Genomic DNA, 18,103 nt, shown 5'->3' with positions numbered 1-18,103 from the left:
GACCAAAGGACTGGACAGCTGCGGGACCTAAAGTTGACTCTTTCACCACAGAACCCTTCCCTAAAGTTTCTGGCAGGCCTAATGGCTCGACATCTACACTCAATTATACAGAGTTGGTAAATTTTACTGAAGCAAACCCACGTAACTATTTCTTATATGGTTTGTACTGTGTGTATTATAGACCATTTATAGCCCACTTTGGATTTCAAAGAATCTAATCACCTTCAAAGTTCTGGAAATGATTTACTGCCTGTTTCTCACAGAAACAGGCCTATCTCTGCATCTGAGCCAATCCAACCCTTATTTACAATGGAAAGGTCTTGTGGAGGGTTTGTTCCCACTGACATCAATGTATTGGGGGTCCCACGATGACAAAAAATATGCTTGTCTTTCATCCAGGTGATGACAGGGGAACAGGCAAATAGACGCTGAAACAAGACTCTGCGTCCATCAAGATCTATTGAAACGGAGCTAGGGGAACAGTATCATGAGTCATACTCCTGAGGCATTTGCAGTGAAACATGACTAATTACATGGTTAATTAGCTTTTGCATGCCTTAAACTCAAATTCCTCAGTGTCACACTGAACTGAAGACTCACTGCTCCAGCAAAAAATCTTTCTGTTCTCTGAAAATTATTGGTTGCTATTAGCACCGTACATTTTATATTTTCTGATTCACTTTATCTTAATGGATTATTTGATTAACTCACATAATGCCACACACTATATATGTACAGAACAGTCTCACAACTAAAATAACCAATAGTATTGTCTGAGACTAATGAATGTATACATTCAAAGAGCTTTGGGCTTGGGCATAAAACACAGTAAGGTTTTCTCTTGTGTCTACAAAGTAAATCGGCTTTGCTACATTTTCTACACTTCTGAACAGTAGGGTTGAAAGGAATATTTGCCACCTGGTGGTCAACATCTGTTAATTCTTCACAACTTCAACTGAAGTGTCTAAACAGGAAGATATCAATACAAAAAAATGCCTACTCATTTATATTTATGGTACTGCTGAATCCTTCTTATTTCATCTAAACTAAGAAAGGAGCTTTGCACACACTCTTCGTTTTTTGACATATTATTCCACATACTCAGATAAAGTATGTTAAATTCTTGTTAACATTCTGTCTATTGGGGGGTGAGACAAGTGGTGCAACCTGAAGAGCAACTGGCTATCAAGCTATGGCACCTGCATGGCATATTCAGACTTGTGTTCCCTTCTCTATCTGTTACCCTCTCCGTTTTTTACCTGTCTGAAGAAAAGCAAAGACCAGGTCGAACCAATATGGCTGACGCACCATGGTGTGATCATAATGGCCCAACAATGGTAATTCATCACTACTAATCAAGTCAAATTCTTAGGGCTCTCTGTTGTCAGCAAAATATATGCAATATATAATGGCCAATATGTTTACTGTATTCTGGTCATAAATCGTGAAGTCTAAGGCATACAGTTCAAGGCTGATGATGTACTTTACCAGGAAATAATATGACAAGAATGTGATGGTGATAAAATGACTTGCAGAATTCTTTGAAGGTTTATAGCAAATGCACATAGCAGAAAAACAGAATGGCATACACTAAATGGAAAGCATATCATTCCTCTTTTTTTATGATGTTATAAAATTACACATATTATAGTTAAATTTAAACTGCGTGAATCCGATAATCATGCATTTCTCACAGCCACCTTTTCTGGGGATAAATGTGTGTGTGATAAATATTGTACTTAACATCACATCTGTAAATGTTGAGGTTTAGCATCTTTTTTCAAGAGTTATTTTACCAGAACATACAATGTGCTGAAACAATGCATTAGTGTCAATTTCCAGTTCAATTATATCCTATATATGTTATTTTCATAAACTATGTTTAGTTTTAAAACCATGGTGCAATGTAATGTTACTATGGAACATTTCTCAATTTTTAAAAAGACATTATAATCAAATTTTCTCCCCTATGCCTCCTCATAAAAAATACTATACTGGTCCTGCAGATCAGAAGTTAGCCTAGTCTCTTCGTTTAAATAAGAGAAAAAACAACTGACTCAAAACCACATAGGCATAATCAGATATGCTGGTCAGTATTTTTAGTGTTTTTTATTATTTTTTCCTTTTCCCTCAGGACAGTCAGGATAGCAGTTAGAACTAGTGGCTGCCAGCAAGACAGTTTTCAGAAGCCAGCAGTGAATAGAGTTCAATGCCTCTGCATATAGAATAGTGTGACAGAAACCATGAAAAAAGTTATGTGACAGACAGCCACAAGACTTGACTGACAGCTTGACTGTCATATAACTGCACCACAAGGGGGAAACATTGATTTTACAAGTGTTCAGACAAATAAGTAAAAATAAATGCCAACAGCTTCAGCTAATACTGCTACGACCAATAAAATGATGGCATCAGGGACTGGGCAGGTGATTTTAAAAATGCACAATATTTGATTATGCAGGCCATCCCATGGTATGCATAAGAAAACCAAATATACTCTGCTATTGTTTTAATCAATAATGCTCTATTATGTAGACACACTACAGGCTACCACACAAGGGCCACTACAGGACAGTAGCCAAAGAACCTTAGTGCAGTATTTTCACTTGTGCTCCAGGCAAGTAATGCTAGACAAGAGGCTTTGTTTAGAGGCATGCTTTGTTTTTAATGTAGCACTCCAATTGTCTTAAATGACCTATACGGTGCCATCTCACCTAGGATTATTCAAAGCGCAAAGAAAAAAACATCCATAATCTGTCACCTTTTCTGATAATACATGATCTACTGACAGCGCATATTTTCATGCAGGGCGTCATCATGCACACATGCAAGGCCGAATATCTCAACGATATTTAAGAAAGCACTGTTCACACGTCACATGACTTTCACTTTCACATTATTTTCATTAACGGAATTCACATTGCTGACTTCAAGCAAGACGTCATTAAATACAATTCCTAAATATCTGTTGCGTAGATGACTTTTCTTTCTCAACAGATGACTCCCTTCTTGTGTCATAAATAGCGTAAAGCACATTTGTAAACATTTAAATGTTTTAGATAGTCACATGAGTGTTTCCAATATTGCTTTCGTTCATTGGTGTGTTGCACCCACAGCAAAATGGCCAGTGTTAAATTAACTCTTACAGAGTAGATATCTATGCTACTGCACTGATCCAGAGTGGGTTCATATGTACTCTGATAGAGTTGAAATGAACACTGGAAAATTTACTGTGTATCTGCATAAACAAACAAACGAACAAACACGATGTAAATGTTTCAGTTATTACCCTTCAACACGCTATAACTTAATCTGTGAATAGGTAGTCTGTTTCTCTATTATAGGGTAGATCTATGTTGGAGGCGTACTGCATTCAGTATTATTTTCGAGTAAAACAGATTTACCGTCCTATTCTTATAAACTCTCATTTTATATAAAAATACGGTACAGCTAAAACATTTTAAAATGATGTGACGCTAAATTCAACCGTTGTAATTATCTGAAAACTTTTTATGTTCAGAAACAGACATTTAAATGCAATGCTGTGGTTTCCAGTAGGCTTTTCATTTTGCCAATGGCAAGCAAAAAGTAAAAAAATAAATAAATAAATAAAATAAAGCCTTGCTTACCGCTCTTCATAACGTCTCGGTTCCCCACGCAAACTAAATTTCCACGTTGAAGTCCAAAGTGATGTAAATCCAGGTGAGCAAATTCTTCTTGCTGTCACTAGAGGGAGACTGATTCACACGCGCCTTTAAGAAGACAAATTCTCGCCAGCAATCCATTTTATATCTCGAGGGATGGTGACGTTGCAATCCGGATACTTGACACAAAAATGCGTTAATCCCTAACGTGGAAACAGTTTCATCCGTGTGACAGAATCGTATGTTTGTTATGAGTATTCCATAGCCGCTTTCTTGGTTTCCTACTTCTGGAATGGCAGTTGGGTACTAACCAGTCATACCGTTCTGTAAACCAACTGAAGTGTAGGCTATAATATGTAGGAAGTGGGATTTATGTAATTTGTGTATAGTTCACTTTGACAACTCTCCAACAAGTAACTAAAGATTGAATAGTTCTTCTTTATAGGCTACTGGCCGGCAACGATGTTGTCATGTAAATTGAGGCATTCCATTTGTAAGATTTTTGACGAAAATATTTAAATGCTTTCTGTACTAGGTTTCAGAAAAAACTGCTTAGAATGTAAACTCTATGACACAGATTGTAAAATATACTGCTGAAATACCACATACCCTCCACGCCCACACTCACACACACTACTGATCAAACAAACCCCTAAATTAACTCAACTACCATAAGAAATGTTAAACTATGCATAGACTTGGTACCAGATTTTTAAAAAATATGATACACAAGTATCTGAATACTTTTGCAGTGCTATCATGTTTGATATGTTTTTACTTCATTTTTATTTCATTGTTTCTTCAGTGATGGTTCTTTTGGTTCAATGATGGTTGAATGTATCCATTATTATTATTATTATTATTATTATTATTATGAATGTACACCTTTATCACAGGAGGAAAAAACAGCAGCATTTAAAGCAACAAAAATATAACAATACAAAATAAAGTAAAATAGTAAAGTTTTTTTTTTTTTTTTTTTTTTTTTTAAAGTAAAACAGACTGGCCAAGTGCTGGAATTATTTTTTCCTTTTGTTATTATTTATTTTTATATTTTTGTGCAGTATCGGTGCCAAAATAAACAGCAGCAACAATAGCTGGGAACATGATTTCACAGAAATTACTGTCTATAGATTAAATGTATACCCCTTTTGATTAGGTAGTAATTAAAATGTTTTGCAGTAATCAGCTTTGCAAATCAGCTGGTAGTGAACTGTCTGGTGGTGTGTAGCAATGCACGTCCGGGCCACACTTGAACAGCTGCAATTACTGGGAACGTGATTTTGCATAAATGACGGTATAATTTTAAATATATGGTCTATAGATTAATATATACCCCCTTTCACTTGGTAACCGTCTTTAATGTTTGCATTAATCAGCCATGCAAATGATCTGCTTGTGAACTGACAGAGTACAGCATTACATTACATTACATTACAGGCATTTGGCAGACGCTCTTATCCAGAGCGACGTACAACAAAGTGTATAACCATAACCAGGAACAAGTATGACGAAACCCCTAGAGAGAAGTACCGGTCCAAGTGCAGGGAACAACCGCATAGTTCAACTTGGACCCTGATGGTTAAACTGATTAGCACTAACAACGAGAACGGCAACAACGCAATCTATGGAAAAAATACAAGTAGTCGTTAAGACAGTTAATGCACCTAAGTCACCTATGAAACAGCTGCCTAGTTACAACCCTAAGCTTAGTCATTTACAGGGGGAAGGGAGGGATGGGGAGAGGTGCAGCCTGAAGAGGTGAGTCTTCAGTCGTCGTTTGAAATGGGTCATTGTCTCAGCAATGCATGACAGGGACATTACAAGGATACCTGTTGCCAAATGTCCCATCTGTGCCTTTGCTTGCTTCCCACTGCCCATTCCTTATCACTGATATTTTGATATTTGCCCAGGTTTCCCTCTCTCACTGGTGGGACACCTGCCCTGAGTCCCAAGCTTGCTGCAGTACTGAAAAGCCTGAACAGTAGCCCTAAACAACAGCCAGCTAGTCAGCAAACTCCATTCATTGTAGTTTTGTTTAATTTGTAAAAATAGGTTTGTATGTGCCCAACCAAAGTCTACAGTAAATAAAAGTGACCATTGTCATATAAGCACTTCTTGGTCTCAAGTTACTGTGTGCACTGCAGGGATGCAAAAACTGAGAGTAATATATTTTCCAAACAACAAAAATTGTCTTAATAAATTAATAATATGCTGACATTATTGGACAACTCATTATGGATTCTGGAGTATATTTCACATTTCAGGAGAGACAGAAATGAAGGGAAAGTTTCACAGATGAGGGGCGGGGGGGGCGGGGCTTTGGAGCTTGGACTTTGCTCTTGCAATCACTCTGATGAAAGTGCATCTTGGTCTCATCTGTCCACAAGACCTTTTCCCAGAACTATGCAGGCTTTTTAGGTACTTCTTAGCAGATCGTAACCTGGTCATCACGTTTGCATCCTGCTGTCTAGCCTCTGTAGTTCTGTTTTTGTAGTCTTCTGCAGATAGTAGTCACTGATACATCCATGCCTGCCTCCTGAAGAGTGTGTCTGATCTGTAAAACAGGTGTTTGACGTGAGTATTCATTATGGTGAGAATTATTTGGTCATCAACTCTAATGCCCCCTCATTGTATACACACAATGGGTTATCAAACAAACAAATTAATTTGTTTAACTTTGCCTTTAAAAGTATCAATGTGATATTTGTATCATGGCAATGGGTTATGATAAGTCTAGGCTATCGGGTCGTATTTTCTTGCTTAGTGTTCACGGACTGTGCTTTTGGTGGTTTAAATTAATAGGCTATAACAGTGCTTTTCAAGCATTGTCCTGGGAATCTTGCATGGATTCTGGTTTTCTTTCATTCTCCCTAAACACAAACAGCCTACTGGTTGCTGGCACTTAGATGGGGACCAGAAATACCGACTACGTCGCATGTGTAATGTTCTATTTCAGCCACGAGATGGAAGTATTGTCCATCTTTGCTGGATGTTGGAGCCTTTCATTATAAGATCTTCAAGCCGATGTTTAGATTGAGTTCTCTTTCATATTATATAATGCGCGGTTCAAGTTCACGTAGCCTAATGTCGTAAAGTTGACATTGCAGTTTAACGAACTAAATGCTGCATGAAGCGACATCTTCAATAGCCCAGCATACCTGTAAGTTATCGTAGTTTATATCTGGATCCCATTTTACAACGTTCTATAGGACATAATAGGCGAATTAGGCTACTTTTGAGAATTACGTTTCACATTTACGAAAACAGTTTTTAAAATAAAATCGAATTTGTTATTTCAGTAACGTTAATTCTTCACAGATGTATAGTAACGTTGGCCGTCTTGATGTTAATACAGCTATCTAAAATATAAATGTAACTAGCTACGCTGCGTACAACTGATTTGTGCTATCTCAGACATTAAATTCCTCACTACAATTGTAGTTGTCTCGGGCTCGCTTAAATTCACAGAATGAGTAGAAATTTGCGTACAACAGCTATATTATTTACTGTTCTTTATTATTGCACTTCATGGGCCGTGGTCAAATCATCCCAAACGTTGTTTGTGGCGTAGGACCCAGTAGCTACGGCGAGAGGGGAGGAGTCGGTAATGATTGACATGGTTTCAGAAAGCAGACTAGTGATCGAGTTAACTACAGCCATAACGCCGATTGTCACTGTGATTATAGCAAAATAGTGTATAAAACTTTCCAGTCAATTTTGCGTTGAATTATACGAAAACGATGTATTTTAACCCGTGATCTTCTTTTTATTGTCATTCTCGGAGAGCTGATAATGCTTGAAATGAAGCTGCCCATGAGAACGGCGGAGGAAGGAGGGGGCGACACGGCCGAGGACGAGCAGGAACAAACGGATTGTAATGTCCATATTCGCGGCTCGGTTTCCCAGACGGCTTACAACAGATATGAGGATTCCGCAAGAGGACTACGATTCCCCCATCAGTTGGATAAGGAAACGGTGTTCGAATGGTTTGGCTTGCACCTAAATCCGGCCAAGCGAATCGAGTTTATGTGCGGACTGCTTCATATGTGCCAGCCACTAGAGCTCCGCTTTCTGGGCGCCTGTCTAGAGGACCTTGCTCGGAAAGATTTCCACGTTTTGCGGGACTTTGAAATAAGGGGGAACAGCCCGAACGACCTGGGCCTTCTGACAGACGTTGTCGACCCTGTCGTGAGGTCTAAACTGCTCGTTTGCTTGTCTCTCCTAGGATCTGAAAACAGGGAATGTGCGGGAATTCTGTTTCGTATATTGAGCCGTGTGGATCCTGCCTTGTACTTCAAAAACTATGGCTTCCCAGTATCTTCCTGCAGGGACCCTCAACATCTTCAGTTCCATCCACCGTGTGAGGATGGAGATGAATACGGGAAATCAGATCGGAGCTGTGGGCCTCCAGCGGAGGCAGGGGTCGGACCCCTGGAGCAGCTGGCCTTGCTTTTTACTATGGCCTCCTTGCACCCGGCATTTCCTTTTCACCAGAGGGAGAATTTCAGGATACAGCTGGATAAAGTCGACGTAGTAATCGAAGAAGAGGAGCAAAACTATCAACACAGCAACAACGCTCTGGTAACGGGGAAAAAAACATTAAGATAGAAAATTGCTAATTTAGCGGTCATTGGTTCTCCACGTCAGTCTAGCTAGCGGACGCAGGCTGTATTGGCCAAAATGTGTAACCAAATACTGTAACGATAAATAGCGTGTCATTTTTTGTCTCTAGCTAGAGTTCGCTTACCAAATATTTCTCCTTTGCTCGGCTAGTAGTTGGCGATTGTTCTAACAAAATGGGTTAGTCTAGTGTTAACTAAGTGGCTAATTTGCTAACGTCACTCTCATTAAGTTAGTTGAATTCGCTCACATTAAACTTCGGCTTTGGGGAGATTAGCGGGCTGTCTAACTAATTTAACACGTTGCTACCTGGCTATAACGTTGGTGTTACCGTTACTGGCTCTATCGTGTGACTAGTAACCGGCTACCAAGGTAGCTGAGAATGTAAACTGCACGTCAAAACTGTGGCAGTCAGCCAAAATTAAACTTGTGCTAGCTAGTCATCCATCAGTGACAAGACGACATATTTGGCTTAGCTACTAAAAAGCTAAATTATAGCATGACCTGTAGCTTTAATTAATTTGCTTGACTTGAATGCCATTTGACTGGCTACACGTTGGCTCGCTAGAATCCAATAAAGCTTCTTATTAGTTGAAAAAAATCCTGTATGGATCCCAACTACCACATTGAAAAAATCTGGTATGCATTCATGCTAACGTTACCCTTCCAAATGTCAGGTCCGTTGTTCAAGAAATGGAAAGTGAAGGGACAGCGGAATCTCGATTGTTCCTAAATCCAATGCAATGTTAAAAGACAAGGACTCTAACAAACAATGTCATTTACGTCAATCTACCAGCTTTGATTTCCAACCAGAAATTGTTGACTTATTTAAGGATTGTATAAATGCTGTGATTGGATTTAGTAACTAGATGTTGTATTCAGCACGAAATTAATCGAAATTGAGCGCAATATGAATCTTTGAATCCCGAGATCTAGTTCCTGGCAGATAGACTAGTTAGTTAATTTTTTCACGTGTTTAGCTGGGAAATGCTATATTCAAGTCGTTTACTTGTAACGGAAATTAAACCTAAATGCATTTCAAGATTATTTACTGTTATTAAGGACAGCTACATACATTTTTATTGAACAATTTGTTGAGTGTGAACGTTCATAATCCGCGCAGGCTTCAGCCAATAATAATGTAGGCATGTCGGAAAGGGGCGTATAGCAACGGTGCACAGGGTTTTACATGTCGCTTGATACATCAATCGGCCAGTTAACAGTACCTAAAATGAGAGTTTAGGCTTTCTTTCACTCAACAGTACAGGACACGCCTTTTCTGTGTATACATTTTTGGGTCCAATAAAACAACACTTCACTGTACAAACGACATAACTTTTATATACTATACTAAAGTAGTCACAAAAATGAATTTCATTAGGGACTTCAATTTCAATTATTCCAATCTATTTTTTGATAGTGGTGCTACTTGCAAATCAAATATCATTTGTATATTTTCAGTTAGTCTTGGTGATATTTTACCATTGGTTAATGCCTCATGAATTAATTTATCTTAAAAATGTTTTCACTTGCACCGCCAATATGTTAAAGTGCCAGCATAATAATGCATTGCAGTAACTTTTTCATTAGAGAAAAAAAGAAACCTAAATGAACTATTTTCATTATTATTCATTGCTCCCTCTTTATCCTTTAAGAGCATTACAATCAATCAAATATGAGCTAATTTGTAATCTCTGCTACAACAATGTGCAATTCAGGAGCAAGGATTTAAGAAGTAGGCCTAGTTAGCAAGCGCGGGGTCTGGTACTCCTCAACCAGGTAATCTCTGGTTTATTATAGGAAGGTCTTTGGTTCACTGCTCATTTGTAGCATATGACTTTCAAAGAGGGGTCCAGTGGTTAGTGTTTTTACTTTGAAAGATATCATGCCTAATTAACAGTGCATATTGTATGCTAGTGTTTTTTTTTTTAATTTGGGGAGAAAGACTTAGTGCAGGTGTGTGGAGCTGGTATTGGAAAAAAAAATAAAATAAAACGAAAATAATAGACCAAAGTCAAATTGCAAATGTCATAATTTATTTTTGGAGAAATACAAGTGATGGGTGAAAAAAAATGTTCTGCGCTTGACTGCTTTTAAATGGACTGAGGGGCTTTTTCACCTTCCACTGTTTTTGCAAGATTACAGTGTTTGCAGTCTATTTCTTTTTATTGTGCAGACAGCATTCTTTTCTCTTGACTAATGTTCTTTTATTGCAAGAAACATTAGCTTCGTAACGGGTGAAGGGTGTTGCAAATTCGAATGAACTTGCATACTGCTAAGATGTCCGCTGACATGTTGGTATGTCTGAAAATATCTATCGACTCAAACTGTCTAGCACAGCTGTTGACACTTGTTGGCGACCAGCCTAGACTTTTGCACTTGTGTCTATTGCAGGTAGTTGTCATCAGATTTATTTATTTATTTATTTATTTTTGCAGTCCGCTAAGCGAAAAATGGGGCATGACATCATAGAATGACCAAATAGTCTATTGTGATTACCTGAAGTGCCGACTAGTACATTTCTCTGTAGCTACTGTAGTTTTGATCCTCTGCTACATGACAACATGCAAATGTCATAAAACATATTTTTTCTTTGTTTACCAGCTAACTGTAACTTGACCTATTATAACTTAACCAGTCTACCCCTCATGTGACTGACCAGATCTGTTAAAGGCCGAGCTTACCACATGACTGTGTACATTAAAGGCAATGTGCCATTACTTCTTAAATTTAGAAAATTAAGCCATGTTAAAAATTACAAATTTATAAATGTAACTGCATGCCTTTTTTAATGTATAGCAAAATATATAACAGGAGAGCTGGAGGTCTGAGGGGTGGGCAAGTTCTCCTTTGATATACATCCCACTAAATGACTCACAGTAACATTTAGTTATCTAGCTAGCAGTACATGGAGAACTATATGGAAAGAATCACCAAGTGACATTGATTCTAAAAAAAAAAAGTATTTTTGATCCAAATCTCAAATATGTATCAAATAAACTTCCCACATAGGACATTTATTTGGGAAATCTTTCTTTCTCTCACATTCTTTGTCATATCTTAAAAGGTCTTCAGAAAGTGATTTAATGAATGTTGACCTGTTGTCTGTGAATGTGTAAATTGTTGGGTGCATTTTAGCAGTATACAATGAAAAACCACATGTGAGAATAGGATATGGTTCAGAATGTGTAATAGATCAGGTCAGTTTAAAATCCTGTAACTAACTCTTTGTTTCATGTGTTTTCACAGCACGTTCTGGGAGTGTGTACTTAACCTGCATGTAGTTTCACTTGGTCTCCCATTAAATTTGTTCGGATGAAGAAAAATCCATTCCGCCCACAATCAGTTATAATTAATCTGCTGGGTTTAAGAGACAAAAATAGGGGCTCAACGTAAACTGATGTGCATGATAATTAAATAATGCATTAGGGCCAAGTATATTTGCACAACTGCTGACTTTTTTCTGTTCATTGGTGTTCTGGAATGCAGTACACAAAAGTACCAGAGCCTGATTTTCACCCCAGTAATTTGTGTCTTGGGGTCAAAATTGAGAGCAGTGTGAAAACAATACAAGATTGAATACAAGTGTTGGCAACTGGCAAGACTGCAAGAAACGGAAATTGCTTCAGCCAGCACAGATTTCAGGCCAAAAGTTGAATAACAAAGTCTGATATTGTTGTAGGCATTGGTTCCATAGGGCACTGTTTTCTTGGATACTCTTTGGATTGTGCTTTTGCTATCTATTAACATGTATACTGATGACTTAAAATAAGTTTGCTTTATTAGATATTCATTGCCCTGGTCTTTGTGACAACATGTCCACTGTCTTTTTGTGCAGGGATCAGGAGGCTGTACTTGTGGTTGTACTTCACTTCCCCTACACACAAGTGGCACTGTTCACGCTGACAAGGTAAATCATAGCACATCCGCAACAAATACATAGACTGAACGTTTAGCTTTACATTTGCTAATTGTTAAATGTGGCTGCTATAATTTTATTATCTATTCATTGTTGGTATGAGGGGAACAGCCATCTGTTTTGATTTTGCATGTTATTGTTCAATCAGTGCATAGACATGTTGTATGCAGTTTATCATGCCTTTCACATGTTGTAAACAATATTTATGGAGGTGCACTATGATAATTTTCATGTAGCTCTGAAATGACCTACTGTTATTTTTCACTCAAGTATTATGACCTTTTTATGGGTTCCAATCAGTACCACTAGCCTGTAGGCTATTTACTTCATAACAGTACTACTTCCTTTATGAATAGTGCCTTATTTGTATACAGCTGTGTGGTGACAGTTGTCTCAGCCTCATTAAGTAATATTGCTGTTGAAGTTCATTGGATCTATGCACGTTTTTTTTTTTTTTAAGTTCATATGCAGATGATTTACTACCATCCCTCATGGGTCTTTGAATAGGTATGTTTTTACAGCAGAAATAATTGCACTTGCAGTTTATATTCAGATTTGGATGCAGGTACTGGCTTCGGCTCATTTCACTGTATAATTTCAACCACTGTACTGTCTTGAAATGGTTCCTGTGGTTTGTATCTACATTGGGCATTTTTGCATGTAGACTTCAGCAAGATGAATTATGAAATTCCACAGAGGGGGCAGCTGTGCAAGAATTTGACTTTGTCTAAAATCTGTGTCCACGCCCAGCGTGGCCATTTTTCAGTTGGGTTTGGTTAAATGGAACCTCCCAACAGTCCACTGAAAGGTTGTGTTATGTTGGGATTGCCGTGACGATGAGCGGGTTTGGCGGCTGATATCTGCCGCGCCAGGCATAGCTCCCGTGTCCACCCTCCCCCTGCACCATCAGTGGGTGATTCTTACCGACATCACAGGTGGAATGATTGTTCCCACTATGATTATTCCCCTCAGCATGTTTGTGACAGTCTGCTCTGTTCAGTTGGCGGCCATGTTGCTGTTTTGGCAATAAGCATGCAAGGAGAAAGAAGATTACTGTAGAACCCAGTCCCATGTTGACCTGGCAGGGACCAGCCCGCTACCACAAAGCAAGCGGTCACAGGGCACTGTAAAGGTCTCCCAGCCTGGACCATGGAACAGAGAGCTAATTCTCCCCATTTTTTTCTGTCAGATTATTGTAAATGCCAGTGTTTCTGTACAGGCCTTCATGCACTTGACATAACTGCATTAGGAAGCTTGTACTTGCCCTTCAAACAATGCTGTCATCCGTTTAAAATCCTTTAACTAAAAATCATCTGCTGTATCGTTGTCATTCGCAAATGAATGGAGGTATTAAAGCAATTCCCTAATATTAAAACGAACCCAAAGTGAAATGAATTCTGTACAGAAATGTAGCCCATTTAAATCCGGTCCTCTCTTTTAAATGCTAAGCCTATTAGCCACACACAGTACTTCCACAGACTTTATAAAAAGCAGATGTTGAGTGACAGTATCTCTCAGAATGAGAAGAGTATATTGCTTTTCCATTGGGCATCTTATTACTCAGCTGCAGGCTTCCTTTGTCATAGAACTTCTGCCTTTGACTCATTCCTTCAGCTCTTATCACTTTAAACCTGAGCCTTATTTTTCACCACGGCTATAATTGAGAGTAAGTTAATTAATCTGTGACAGAATTTATTTCATTATTTAAATTTAAAATGGTGATGTCTGCTTTGCTTGTGGCCATAGTCCAAATGTGCCATATATATCATAAACTTTTTAGCCCAAGTTTTGCTGTCCATGCCAGCCAATATCTATGTATGCATCTCGGTGGATTCCCAATGCCACTAAAGGGAGTGAAGCCCTAGGATTGGAAGATGCTGTAGAAAGCGCTGCCTCGTCTAAAACGAGCAACAGTATAATTCTATCAAGTTTTTATTGGCGGCCAGGCTCGCACCATTGCCCTGTGGTTATTAAAACCTAAATATTTTAGCCACACTCCCACATGGTAGTTGAAGCTTTGAAATGACAAAATAACAGGCACACAGTGAAAAGTGTGCATAGTGATATAGAGGAGCTGCAGACTACCACTTTTGCTGGTGCTACTTCATATGTGGGCATATATGGATAAATAATGCACAACCTCCCAGCCAATCAGTTGAATATTAAGCAAAGCCATATTTTTTTGAAAATAAACAAATTATTACAGAGGGACGATGTATCTTTTAAACTTCCGGCAAATATCCATTCAAAGTAATATCAATAACTATAATGACATACATTTAAAGTCAGACATAAAATCTCTATTGAAAAACCCCACCACCCCTCCTCCCCCTCAATTCTTCCCAAAGTATACTGTCCACAAGTAAATGAACACGCATGTCCAGCATGGCTATATCTATCTATCGAGAATGGCAGAGGTGTTCATGGCTGTGAGTGCAGTTGGGCAAATACAGCCCTGTATGTATGAGCTAGAAGCGGAGCCTCAATCGGGAATAGCCCCCTCAACCGGTTTTAGGAATTTTGCCAAGCCAAGAAGCCTCTGGTTATGATTTTGAAAGCTGTCCGTTTTTGTGAAATGGTCACTGCACCAGCGGATGTTTCCACTGATCATGTCAGTGTAGCCATAGCTTTTCAAAAACGCTGCCCATTTCTTCTATGGCTTGGGAATGTTCAGCAGCTAGAACAGGAACTGGAATATTTGTAAATGAGTGAGTAGATGAGTTCATTGTGTTTGTGAATCTGTGCTTCATCTCATGGTCTCCCTTGTGCTTTATAGCAACATCTAAGCTGCCTGTGATCATCTGCTCACCCGCCACCCCTCCAGCATAGCCGCCCCCCCACCCCACCCCACCCCACCCTTCGGCACATATGAGTTTAGCAGCACAAACAGTTGAGTCGCCGGCAAGTTTGACATGTCCCGAGCAGTGCTTAGCCTCCTTCCCTGCAAAAGCAAGCTATAGTTTTTCTTCATTTGATTTCCTGAAAAAAAAAAGAAAGCCATGGCCTCTCCTCCAGAAACATTGCATTACCTCATGGTGATTCACCTCCTGCAACAGCAGATGTCTACTTTATGAAAAATTAAATCGGGATGACTGTTTTTGGCCCCTGTGTAGTTCATGGCTAATTTCATGTTCGGGATAAAAGCCAGCTCTGAAAACCATTAGCTGATGTGGCTTCTATATTTAAGACCATTATTGGCATGAAACAAAATGTCATGTCAGCCATATTTTTATGTGTGTAAAATAATACAATGGACCTCAAGATGGACCACTAATATCACTAATATTACAAAAATATTCAACATTGTAACTGTGGGATGTTATAAAATGAGACTCGATACATTGATATATTGAGCATATACCTTGAAAAATAGATTTAAGAGCCTAAACTTACGGTAAATCAAAGCCATGCATGCACACCTAACACAATACACAAATGTTATTGTGTCCTTTTTTTAGCTAGTCAGATTATATCATACACAATCTGTGACTGGGACATTGGATTTTGTAAATCAGTCGTGTACATTCGGAAAAATGAAAAGCTAGCTAATATTTGTTGGCTCAAATTAGTACTACAGGTGAAGTTACTTTGCAGACCAAGTTTCATGTTGTAGCCTATATGTTTTTATTTCACTGCATTTAGTGTTCAGAACTGGCTGGCTTGCTTACATGTCCAATTAGTACTGATAACTAGATAGACAGCCAGCTAAACCTCCAGTTACACATTGCAAAACCATAAGAATGTAATGTAGCTAAACTTGCTACATTCTGAATTGGTGTGAAGATACTAGGGAGCTACCTGGCTACTTAGTTATCCAGTTGCCACTTGCATTGGTAACCAAAAGTGCTTATGGATGTACTTTGTGTTGTAGGCTAAAGGTAGCAAACTTGTTAATGATCACTATCAGTACATCAGTGCATATCCAGTGGCACCACTAATATAGGCCAGAATATTGGATATGTTGTTGGCAGCAGCTATGAATTCAAAAGTTGTGAGTTGGCCATGTAGTTAATGTGCCGTCTCTCTTATCAGCCTTGCTTCACTGTGCTGTTATGTTATATTTTCACCCGAACATGGGATTGTTGTAACTGTTGCTACTGGCTAACTTTTTGCTACGACTTACCGACTGACTAGCTGGATGATCGTTTGTGGAACAGGCTGGTTTAATAAATGATAATGGGAAATGCTGAAGGATTTTAGTATGTCATCTGATTATCCTTTAACTGCAGCTTGCATACTGAAGTTAGGCAGTAAAAGGACAACTCAAAGCTGGGGTAATTGATACCCTTTAGACAAAATGTGTTTTACACTGACCTTCATGCCTGGACAGCTGTCTGAACAAATTTGTCAGAACTGCCCATTTCCAGCTGATAGGGGCTGATAAGTCATGAGATGTTAATGTCACTGCACGTCTCACCAGGTTTCTGTGACTGTTCTCTTGGTATAGCACTGGAAGTGGAGCAAAAGGCTTGCATCATTATTATGTGTAGATGACTTGTTCTATAATTAGTTTTTCTGCATTTCTTTTATGAGCCAGAGTCAGGTATGCTATAAATCACAATGTATGTCATTCTCCCTCTTCTTCCCCCCTCAGTTGCAACAGAACAAGGTCCCAAAAACGGATTACCTCTCCCCCAGCACTGAGACCAGCCTGAGTGACAGAGCGCAGTCTCTGCACCCCAGCCAGTCTCCCAACAGGAAATCCCAGAGGGAAGGTAAAGACCCGAGGAGTTATCTCGCGTCTAATCATTCAGCTCTTCACTGGGTCCTCAGGAGTTGGAAATTTCACAGAACGTACTGTCCAGTGGGAGTAACTACCATCAAAATAGGCCATTCATGAAGTGCGTGCGCACACATGTATATGAAATCCAGTTGACGTGTGAGCAGATTCCTGTTGTAATTCAACCCTTCAGCAGCTCAGCCGTGTAGGTCGGACACAGAGCTTGTATTATATAAAGGAAAAACACGGGTATGGCGTTTACATCTTTCCCAAACGATTGCTGAGCCTTTCTCTCTGTTTTTGACTTTCAGCAGTGCACATAGAGAGAATCGTGCTCAAGGGGATCTCCAGGAGCAGGGAATACAGTTTTGAGGTACGTTCCCATATCCCGCGGAATAATGGCGTCCTCACAGCCGTGGTAACTCGGGTGCCCCAGGTATCGTCCCCTTCCTGTAACTAGAGGGGAGTCTTGGCATGTTCCGGATCAAGATTCTTTACTGTACTTCTCTGCAACACTATATCAGTTCAGGTAACCCTGAGTTGTCTGACCAGATGAGTGTGGGTAACAAACAGACTAGAGGATGCCCTGTTTCAGGATGGCAAAAGGCCAAAAGTGAGAAGGCTCCTCCCCCTGCCACACCCAGCCATCTCCAATAACATCGTAATAAGGTTCTGTTGGACACAAACCCTCTGATGAACTTCTAGTCATTCGCACGGGTGAGTGTCAGAGGTGCAGGGGTGGCCCTCCACCAGGAGAACAGCCCGTTCTTCGCTCGACGTCGTCTCACTCCAGCTGGGAGGGGACTGACTCAAAGGGCCTGGGCTGGGAGCAGGAAGTGCTCTAGCTCTTTGTTCTGGGTGTCTCTTTTGAGCCTGATTATATTTTGTGAGATTGTTGCTCTTCAATGGGAAAATATGCGTCAGTAAACTATATAGAGTTCTATTCAGAGCTACCCCTACCTGCTGTTCCTGCACGTTTCTCCGCCTCTCGACAGTAGTAATTACAGTTGTAGTAATTGGATTATGCTCAGTTTAATTGGTTAAACAAAGCCTTCTGTCGCCTCTTCAGCTAATGGGTGGTGAGCTGTCATTCATCGCGCATTTTTGAGGTTAAGGTGTGTCTCTTGCCACCAGCCAACTGAAAAGTGCACTGTGATTTACGAAAGGCACTGTAGGCTATAAATTGTGAACACAGTT

General features: G+C 39.4%; 1 protein-coding gene and 1 long non-coding RNA gene across 7 annotated transcripts in view; one reads left to right on the top strand and one right to left on the bottom strand.

Moving 5' to 3' along the window:
* Positions 1 to 5,851: 5,851 nt before the first annotated feature.
* Positions 5,852 to 9,192, bottom strand: LOC135253656 (uncharacterized). 2 transcript variants are annotated; one of them, XR_010329671.1, is made up of 2 exons: positions 8,930 to 9,192; positions 5,852 to 6,201 (listed from the first exon to the last, which is right to left on the bottom strand). It is a non-coding gene; the product is annotated as an uncharacterized LOC135253656 (long non-coding RNA). The 2 variants fall into 2 exon arrangements; XR_010329672.1 differs by lacking the exon at positions 8,930 to 9,192 and adding an exon at positions 8,395 to 8,817.
* The window catches only part of LOC135253655 (zinc finger CCHC domain-containing protein 2-like), a 38,378-nt gene continuing 26,959 nt past the window's right edge, over positions 6,685 to 18,103 (top strand). Inside the window, exons 1-5 of one of the 5 annotated variants that reach the window (XM_064333229.1) lie at positions 6,685 to 6,807; positions 7,432 to 8,228; positions 12,106 to 12,177; positions 16,781 to 16,901; positions 17,218 to 17,279. In XM_064333229.1, coding sequence (XP_064189299.1) covers positions 7,440 to 8,228; positions 12,106 to 12,177; positions 16,781 to 16,901; positions 17,218 to 17,279 — 1,044 coding nt within the window. In that variant the 5' untranslated portion in view covers positions 6,685 to 6,807; positions 7,432 to 7,439. Of the gene's footprint in view, positions 6,808 to 6,893; positions 8,229 to 12,105; positions 12,178 to 16,780; positions 16,902 to 17,217; positions 17,280 to 18,103 lie in introns of those variants that run through there. The other 4 variants (XM_064333228.1, XM_064333230.1, XM_064333231.1 and 1 more) reach the window with 4 other exon arrangements.

This window comes from Anguilla rostrata, chromosome 4, assembly GCF_018555375.3.
Source record: "Anguilla rostrata isolate EN2019 chromosome 4, ASM1855537v3, whole genome shotgun sequence".
NCBI lineage: Eukaryota > Metazoa > Chordata > Actinopteri > Anguilliformes > Anguillidae > Anguilla > Anguilla rostrata.
This window is presented reverse-complemented; position numbering and strand designations above follow the sequence as displayed.